This window comes from Labrus bergylta, chromosome 1 (assembly GCF_963930695.1).
Source record: "Labrus bergylta chromosome 1, fLabBer1.1, whole genome shotgun sequence".
NCBI classification, from domain to species: domain Eukaryota; kingdom Metazoa; phylum Chordata; class Actinopteri; order Labriformes; family Labridae; genus Labrus; species Labrus bergylta.
Window position 1 is genome coordinate 29,926,422 of NC_089195.1, and position 10,000 is coordinate 29,936,421.

At 42.7% G+C, this 10,000-nt stretch overlaps 1 protein-coding gene across 2 annotated transcripts in view; it reads left to right on the top strand.

Moving 5' to 3' along the window:
- Window positions 1–10,000, top strand: part of pax5 (paired box 5) — a 61,985-nt gene that overhangs the window by 19,170 nt on the left and 32,815 nt on the right. For both annotated transcript variants that reach the window (XM_020641865.3, XM_065958872.1), the window contains exons 3-5: window positions 2,591–2,788; window positions 3,406–3,467; window positions 6,609–6,734. In XM_020641865.3, coding sequence (XP_020497521.1) covers window positions 2,591–2,788; window positions 3,406–3,467; window positions 6,609–6,734 — 386 coding nt within the window. The remainder of the gene's footprint in view (window positions 1–2,590; window positions 2,789–3,405; window positions 3,468–6,608; window positions 6,735–10,000) is intronic.

Genomic DNA, 10,000 nt, shown 5'->3' on the forward strand with positions numbered 1-10,000 from the left:
AGAAATTTAAGCAAAAATTGTTTGTATCATGACAACCCTATTTTGCTATCATTGCAATAGTTGTTTTTTGGGGCGCCGGTAGCCTAGTGTTTAGGGCGCGCCCCATGTACTGGGGGTTTGAATCCGAGACCTGTGACTCTCTTCCTTAATGTCATACCCCCCAAAAGGTCGGGACTTATAAATCAGAAGCGGTCAGTTTTTACCAATTTGCCAGGTACACGAAAGGTTTTTTGTCAGGTATATTCCTTGGGACTTATTTTCCTGTTGATTAAATGCAAATTTAAATGACGTATACTTAACAAGTCTTAAGTTTAGAAAACAATCTCCAATTGAGCACAATTTATTTAACGCTTTATCTAAGCGTACACGGTCAAATTGGTTTACTGACTTTGGCTAACGTTAGCCGTGCTAGCACCGCCAGCCTCCGGTCCTCCTTTAAAGGTAAACGTCTACACATCTGTGCCTGTTACTCATCGCTTGGTTCCAGTGGTTATTTGCCAGTTTAACCTGACTCAGCCCACTTACAACTTTATCTTCATTTTCTAGATCAAAACATTGCAAAACCGCTCCATGATGCATGATGTCATCTCTCCGCTGTGCTGGTTTATTTCTGGGTGGTAGAGCATAATCTCAGTAACCATTTACAAGAGCTACGCCGTGGGGCCCGTGTTGGGTGGCTTAGTTTTTGGTTACACAAACCTTTTTGACCTGCATTGGGAGCCCAAATTCATTAAAACGATTTGTAGTTTAACTGTCTGGTGAGAAAGGTTACTACAAAATCTAATGTCTGGGTTCCATCATATCTGTGCTGAATCGCCTTTTGTTCCTGATGATGATTTTCTACTGACTTGTATTTCTTTGTGAGAATTATGTTCTCGGTGATATGCAACGATGTACTAGGTTTACGAGGACGTCTATTTTCCACACTGAGCCTGACTGTGAATGTTAGTGTTGGGGGGGGATTATCTAAATTCACTATCTCTACAAAAACACGTTGTAATGTTCAACAGAAGCTTGTGCACTGATCCAGCAGTCTGTGTTAGACAAATCAAGTGGATGCAGTGGAAGAATAAACGGAAAGACAGAGCTTCAAAACTCGAAAGACTGTGACCGTCAATACAGACTCTAGATTGGACTAAATCGGACTCTAAGAAATAGAATAATAAAAAAATGTGGTAGGAAAATGGTAGGATCTGTGGATATTGCAACCATCACTTCAGATTGGACAGTAGAGGCTGACAGTATGAATAATAACAGACCACACTTACATTTTTGAGGGAGTCTGTGAACATCACAATCCTTTAATAAATGACTGAATGTCAAAAAACAGGAGGGCTCTCTTATCCAGATCAGGTGTGAACAGAGGAGGAGGAGGGGGGGGGGGGGGGGACAGGCAGGCCAGTGGGGAGGTGAAGTTGCTGTGTGAAGGTCGTTCTTACTCTGGCACGCCAGGAGGGAAGAGATTTGAGATAGAGTGGACCAAGGCACACGGACGGTGAACTAAAAGGCCATTTATATGTTATATTCCAGTCTTTTGTAGCCCACTCTCAAGCTGCTGGGTTGAATAATGAACAAGTTTCAGCAATCTGAGAGAAAGTTGGACATGGATGGATTAGCAAAGAATAAAATGGTGTAAAGGAGTTTAGTTAAAGGATAAGGCAGGTGTATCACTTTTAAGAAATCCAATGGACACATTTGTTGAAAATCAAAAGTGTGAATCGTAAAAGTAAACAGTATGAGCCTTATACCTTTAAAAACGGGGTAAACTTTCTCACTAAAGTTGGATTTAATAGATGGAGGAATAAAGACAGAATTGTGTAAGAACTGGTCCCCCAGCAGTCTAAGTCTAAAGCAGAATATTTGCTGGTTAACGGCAAGCCTGGACCTGCCATAACTAGGTTTTAAATAATACCAATACTGGATATTTTCTTGGTTTTAATTGCCTAAAATTGCAGGCAAACTCCTGCACTCTCACTAAATTGTACAATACATTGGTCCCAAAACGTTGCCAATGTATTTTTGCAATTTGGACGATGTCTTTGGCTGTCCCTAAAATCTTCTCAATTAGCATGTAGCCTTTAATCCTCATGTTGCACCTTAAGTTGAAAATATGACTGAAGATCTGTAGTTTAATTTTTTGTAAAGCTTCGATACTTCTCAATACTACCGATCAAAATAAAAACGGAGATTAGATCATTTAAAACATGTGCCAAATTGTATCATAGTATTACAAATTGAGTCAACCCTAACCCCACATATAAGCTTAATCAAAAAGAAAAGTGAAACCGTACTATCATTAAAATAGAAGAGGGTTGTCTGCCTCCAGAGCCATCAGACCCAGACTCTCCAAAAGAAGCATGGGGGGCAAAGTACCAGAAGCAGGCCTCCACTCTTGGGTAAGAATGTCCTCGAGGGATAAGAGGGCACTAAAGCTGTCAACAAGGTTCAATACTTTGAAACGATAAAACTAATCACCAAAGCTTTAAAAACAAAATAAAAAACACATCTTCAGTCGTATTTAACCCGAGCTACCACAAGCCAGTGGACTTCTCATTATTAACACAAGCTTCTTCTTTTCTTTGATTGGCAGGTACTATGAAACGGGCAGTATCCGCCCCGGGGTAATCGGGGGATCCAAACCAAAGGTTGCTACTCCCAAAGTGGTCGACAAGATCGCCGATTACAAACGCCAAAACCCCACCATGTTTGCCTGGGAGATCCGGGACCGGCTCCTCGCCGAGAGAGTGTGCGACAACGACAGCGTCCCCAGTGTCAGCTCCATCAACAGGTACTAGAGTCTGTGTGTGTGTTGGGTGTGTGAGCATCCACTTAGGTAGGTAGAGTCACAGAGCAACAGAACACCGTGTGTTTGTGTGTGTGCTGCGGTGGAAAAAAAAAAAAAGAGAGAGGGAATGGTAAAGAGGCCCCCGGTCTCCATATGTATGAAGTGGCTGCAGCTCAGTGGTTCAACACGATGGTACAATGACAACCCTTTCCCCTGAGCATAGAGGCAGAGAAAGGGAGGGATAGAGAAATAAGAGAGAGAGAAGGAGAGAGCAAAGGAGGCGGACAAAGGGGAAGGAAGGTGTGTGCGAGTAAGGGAAGAGACAGACACAAAAGGAAAGGAAAAGGGAAGGAAATGAGAGGACAGGGGAGGAAAGGAAAAGAAAAGAGGAAGAAAAGGCTTGCATGAGCAGCCAAGCAGGAAGTGTGAGGCCCCTCTGCCATGTCAGCCTGCCTCAGCCACTTCACACAAACACACACACACACACACACACAGCCACACACACACAAACACGCGCACAGTTTTGCTCCCACGATGGTCATGTTCTCTCTGTCACTCAGAATCCTCTCACGCACACACACACACACACACACACTAATATCTCCTCTCTCCTCCTGCAGGATCATTCGGACAAAGGTTCAGCAGCCGGGCCAACCTGGCTCAGTGTCGGCTCACAACTTAGGTAGGTTCGCTGGCTTTTAAAAATCCTGTTTCCAACTGGCAAAGCACTTTTTACGGAGGAGCTGATTTCACGGGAGTCTCTGAGGAGCAACGCCTGCACATTATTGTGACTCTGCACCTGAACTTAAAGTGAAAGACAAGGTGTAAAGTTCTGTGTGCCACAGAGTGAATCCATAAATCACCTTAGGAGGATTTAGCTTCTGATTTTTTTCTCCCCACCTGCTTTGTAAGAACATTTAGATTCTCAACTTGTGTTGTTGTTGTTGTTGTTGACGGTACGGACAGATAAAAAATAGAAGAAGCAGTCAAAACTGGGGACGCTTTAAAAAGCACGTTCAACTCCATTCAGATGATTTGTTACATTCATGGACGTGTCAGAAAACTATTCCACATCACCAAGAACATCATTCTCACAAAGAAATACAAGTCAGTAGATAATCATCATCAGGAGCAGAAGGTGTTTCAGCACCGACATAATGGAAACACAGACATTTTTATTTGTAGTAAGCGTTATTTAACAATTTAGTCTCAAACATAGATCTTAAACAACTTCATTCTCTCAAACAAGTCTTTCTACTGGTGTGATAATTAGGATTGAAGTATCTGTGAATGGATTTGTATTAAGTATCAACAACTCTTCTGTACAGAAAGTCTGATTCATCACAGAGGCAGATTGGGCCAAACTGCACCAAGCTCACAGTTCCTCAGGAGCTCGAAATGTCCAACTTTACTGTCTGTCACAGAGATCCTTAGAAATCTTCAAAAGTCTTGAAGTTTAAGTTCATGTGACTATTCACGGCATACTGCAGCGTGTTACGTTCTTATTTACAAACCCCCAAAAAGAAGAGAGGAGAATAAGTTAAGGGAATTTTGGCTTCAAGATGAAAAAAAACCTGGGTACGGTTGTTATGAGGTGACTTGCAAGATCGGCTAAAAAGCTTTTTAGCTGATCCACACTAAGCAGACTTTCTTTGTTTTTTTCAGAATAATAACAGTGATTATCTGTCTATCATGCTTTGTTTTGCCACTTTTGAGTAAAACACACAGATGTAAGTAAGAAAAACAAGGTCGTCTTTTGGATAAATTGGATTTATTACTTGTGGTAATACTCAGGAGACATCGAAATCCAAATATTGGCAAGATTCCCCCATGATGTTCATTAGAGTTGAGTTTAAACTGAATAAACAACAAAAAAGACGCAACAATCTCGTCCTTCAAATGAACGAGGTTTGTCTGTTCATGTGTGCTTTTTGATCTGAAGCAAAAATAACTATTACAACTGTGACTGAAACATTATTTCTTTTCATTCGATGAAAATCTCAGAGTACAAATAAATATTAGGGACTATCTCTCCTCTCTCTCTCTCTCTCTCTCTCTCTCTCTCTCTCTCTCCTCCTCGCTCTGCCCTGCAGTGGATTGTGTCTCGGTGTCTCTCGTATCTTCATAATCGCACGTTGTCTATTAATCTAAATTAATTTCACACACACTGCTCCCTGACTCCTGCCTTTTTACACACATTTAGCACGCACGCTCACACATCGCACATGCATACACTCGTAGATGCACCAAGACACACACACACACACACACACACACACACACACACACACACACACACACACACACACACACACACACACCGCACGCTTGCAGATTACACAGATAAATGGGTCCCACTCCCAGGCGTAAAATTGAACATTTGGATTTGCGGAATAAAAGCGTTGCGTTGTGATAAAAAAAAGAGTGAAAAGAAAGAGAAAGGAAAATCAGATAATTGAAGTGCTAAATCAAGTGATGGGAAAAGGAGGGATATGCATTCATTACGGTCTCCCTGTCGTTAGAGAACCAGGAACGGCTGGGAGGGACCTCGATCGCCTGCTTTATCTCTTTCTTCTTCTTTCTTTTTTTCTTATTCCCTTTGCGGTCTCGTCTTTCTGTGTTTGGGGGTCTGCTGGGAGAGAGGATTAGGATGTCTGTCTCCACACCTTTCTGTCCCTCCTGGGATACCGTACTGTCACTCAACCCTCACGTCCGCTTACAGGGGCACAGATAAGGGACCGAGGAATGAGTGACTGTATGTTTCGGTGTGTGTGGGTGTTTGTGTGTGTGTGTCAGGAGGTTGCAGAACGTGTGTGTTTGTGTGTGCGTCACTGAAGCGGTGACAAGTATGTCGCTGTGTCGCCCAGCGAGGAACTTGTCTCCTCCAGGGGGGGGGGGGGAAGATTAGAGAGAGAGACATGAGGAGCGAAACACAGACAGACTCGTGTCCTTTGTGGCTGTTTTTCTATTCGGTGTGTGTGTGTGGCTCAGGAAAGTTTCAGACGATCTAAGTGCATCTATGTAGGTTATAAGGAGAGAGAACTACTATTACTGCCCTGATTTGAAAAGGTTTTATCATAAGCTCTATTGAGACATGTGAACGAGTACGAGCCATGCTCTGAGAAAACAAGATGAGGACCAAAATACCAAACACAGATAAACCAAGCAGAAACCAACCAAAACAAGACAGAAGATTTCATCGACTTTCCTCTTGATTTTAACAGGATTTTTTGGGGGCTATTCCTCCTGTTTTAATCTTTAAAATTGATTTAATGGGTGACGACTAACTTCCAAGAGTTTTTCGTTTTGTATTGGGATTTATAAATCTGTCTCCATCTGCAGGTATTTTTTTAATGCCTGTAACCATGGCTACAGGGTATACAGTATGTCAGACCAGATGATAAACGTTTTTTGAGATTTTCCACAGCAAAAAATCCATAATGAGCGATTCTCCTGACTGCAGTATGAGATGTGCCATCAGAAAAAAAAGAATTACTTCTACATGTCCAAGGCAAGATCAGCTAAGAGATAAGATGGACCGCTTTGTCCACCGCTTTGGGGGCGCCAAATCGAGACAAACAGGAAGTTCAACACTTAAGTCTACCTTTGGGAACTATACTCACTTTTATAACTTATAAAGAGCATCTTAATATTTAAGTATTGAATTTTTATTCAGATGAAAATCATTTCTGTTGAAATTGAGGTTACATTCAAATTTCAGTGGCTCTATGAGTAATCACGCCGCGTCTCAGAGATTTAAGAGTCTCTCTCAAGAGCCACTCACAAAAGATAAAAACGAGTGTGTTGTGTGTTCTCTCCACAGCGACATCGGTGGCTGCCACACAGGTGTCAGGAGTGACCAGCGACTCAGCCGGCTCGTCGTACTCCATCAGCGGCATTCTGGGGATCAGCTCAGCTGCCGACGTGGGCAAGAGGAAGAGGGACGACGGTGAGCAAAAAAAACTGAAATGTTGAAGAGTGTGTGTGTGTGTGTGTGTGTGATAAAGTGCTTCACTGTGCTTTTTTTTGTTTGTTTTGAAAGTGCACTGTAAAAAAAAACACCAAATACATACACACATTATAAGATGACGGACAGCCCCGAGACCCTCCACCTCACCCCATGGAAAGAACAGAGCACAGGAGGATCGAGTGTGTGTGTGTGTGTGTGTGTGCATGTTTGTGTGTGTGAGTGCAATATGGGAGTTCTTATCCAAACATCTTCATTGAGAAAGTCTTATTTGTTTACTATCAGAGCTTCACTGGAGAGCTTCCTGAGAAGACAGTTTATGCATGCACTATTGATCACGCACGCTGTCGTACTGGATCGATGCTGCATGTTAATAGAGGCGTGTTGGAGGGGGGGGTTCTCACTTACTGAACTGTATGTGTACGTTTGGTGTATGAGGATGTGTAACGTGGAATTACACCTGTGCATGTCAGTGAGTGTGTGTGTGGCGGTGTCAGCGGCATTAAAAAGCCATCACACAGACGGTCTCCTGCGGTAAATGAGACAGGACCAGATGTCGGAGCGAGGGGGGGGTGACAGAACGCCACTGGGGGCTAGTTCTCGCTCTCTCTCTGCAACTCACAGACACACACACACACACACACACACACACACACACACACACACACACACACACACAGATACAGTATGGGATCTTTTGCCAAATGTTGATACATTTCCAAAACATTCCAGCAGGTACAAGAATGAATCCCAGGTGCTTCTGTTCTGCCTCAAACTGTTCATCAATCTTTTCTAAATTAAACGGACCGACTTTACAGAAACATTTGATTAATACAATAATGTTAAGGACAGGCAGGTAAAATCTGTTTATAGAGCACCATGCGTACATGGAGCGACTCAAAGTGCTTTACTAAGTTCTAAAAAACACAACGTTAGGAACATTATTAAGCATAAAATATAATTCAATCAATCATTATTTGTATAGCGACAATTCATGAAGTGTTATCTTGAGACGCTTTACAAAAGAGCAGGTAAAAGAGCTTACTTAAGAAAAATGGGATGGGGGAGAAGGGGCTTTCTCCTTTGTATTCCTCACATTCCTGTTGTCCACATTTCCTTGATGCTGAGGTGGAGGTCGGAGCAGGCCGTGCATGAATGAGGACGGCGGTTGGTTGTGGGGACGACACAGTCCCATGGTGGTGGCTGGGCGTCAGGGACGTCGGGTGGTTGTAGTGCCAGATCAGCTCGCTCTAAAATATATTAGAGCATAAGCACAACAACCATCGATAACTAACAACACAGCTTGTTTATTTAGGTCCTAAGCTAAAGATCCCTTACTAACATAACATATTGGAAACGCCTTTATTAAGTTAATAACTCATCAGTTGCACTTATTTGTTTGCGTTGGCCTTCAAACCTTGTAAGTTGCTTCCGAACAACCTTTTTTTGAAACTTGAACTCTTTATATATTCTGAAGGGACTTTCACCCTAACCCTTTGTTGCATTAGAGAGCAAGACAGAAACAAAACAGGAATCGATTTCTGGAGAAAAAACACAACAAAAACGGGACAAAAACTCAAACTATTTCTCATGCAAGATGAAGGACGTAAAGATAAAAGTACACCGAGGTTAACCTTGAATCCAACGAGAGCACTTCACAGAATGTCATGTTTTGTATTCACCCTAGATTGCCCTTAAAATGTCGACGATTTTAGCATGTTTTGCTGGACGCTGTGTCAAGCAGAAAAAGTCATGACTGTCAGTGTTATCAGTTAAACGTGTTTGTTTTCAGCTTTGACAAGTTTCAGCTTACATATCCGCACATTACTGAAAAAAAGAGTTCTGTCTAATTATCAGAATGTATCTCTGTATCTCTGTGGTTGAATCTGCAGCTGATATAGAAGCTCTGCAATCTAATTAGCAGCATTATTGTTTCACTTTGTTCTTTACGTGCCTGACATGCTACACCATGTGCTACATGTGTGGTCTGTCTGTTGTTTTGTTTTTTTTACTACAACTCGGCTGCATGTTTTCTTAATTCATATCGAAATACTGTATCACTTCACGTTTCACTGAAGCGGCCAGAAAGCGCCAGGCGAGGCGTTGGTGTCGCTTGGGCGGCACGTTTTTATCTGCGGCGTTCTCTGTGGCGGAGGTCTGCGCGGTCGGCTCTGTGGTCTAATTAACAGCATTGCTAATCACAGCTTCCATTAGAGCAGCCCCCGCTGGATAATGACACACACACACAGCAAGGGGCGACAGGGCGAACAGCATGCACTGACATGGACAGACAAACACATACACAATGATGCAAGCTTCTCACTGCCGTATGTCTCGTCTGCACGAACATGATCACACAGAGGGAGGAAGACATGAACATACACATGTCACACTCACATGACCAACAGTGGTACAGCTTTCTCTTGTTGACTTTCTGGTTTCATCTATTCCCAACAACAGGTGAATATGTCCTTGCAATAAGACGGAGAAGGTTAACCTGTGTCATTGTTGTTATCATGTACATGGTAGGATCGTTACTATTAAGCTTCAAATGTATAGTTCAAAAGGAGGTGTGTTACTGTGAGTTTTTAAAGAAAGGTCATATGGAATCACATCAAATTGTGTGACAAACATTAGAAATATCACACAAACCTGTGTGCAGGAAACCTTTGTTATCGGCTGTAACTCCAAAGCATAGAAATGGCAGCTGTTTTAGAAACGGGAACACAGGAAGGCGGGATCATGCTAACGTGTTTCTGTGCGAGGGTGTGCGGTGTGTGTGTTGTCGGCAGCAGGAGTGTGTGTTGGGGTAAATCCCTGTGATGACCTGTGCCCCCCGCCAAAGTGAGGGGAAGTGGGGGGTGACCGGGGGGCAGAATGTCGATGAATGGGAGTGAATGGAAGAACTTGACTTGTGGGGCCAAAAGGGGACTATTGTATCTTAACCTATTCTCCCCATAAACAAAGGGTGTGTGTGTGTGTGTGTGGGTGTGTGTGTGTGTGTGTGTGTGTGTGTGTGTGTGTGTGTGTGTGTGTGTGTGCGTGTATGTATGTTGGTGTGTGTGTGTGTGTGTGCAAAGTATCTTTGGAAAAAATAATGGAAATCAAAAAGTAGTATCTAGAGGTGTTTTCTGAAAAACACAAAACTCCTGAAAATGTCTATAAATTGTATCAATGACACTTTTCTATTCATTTTCAGAACCATCTGCCCCCAAAATATTTTTGAGTACACACACACACGTCCCTCA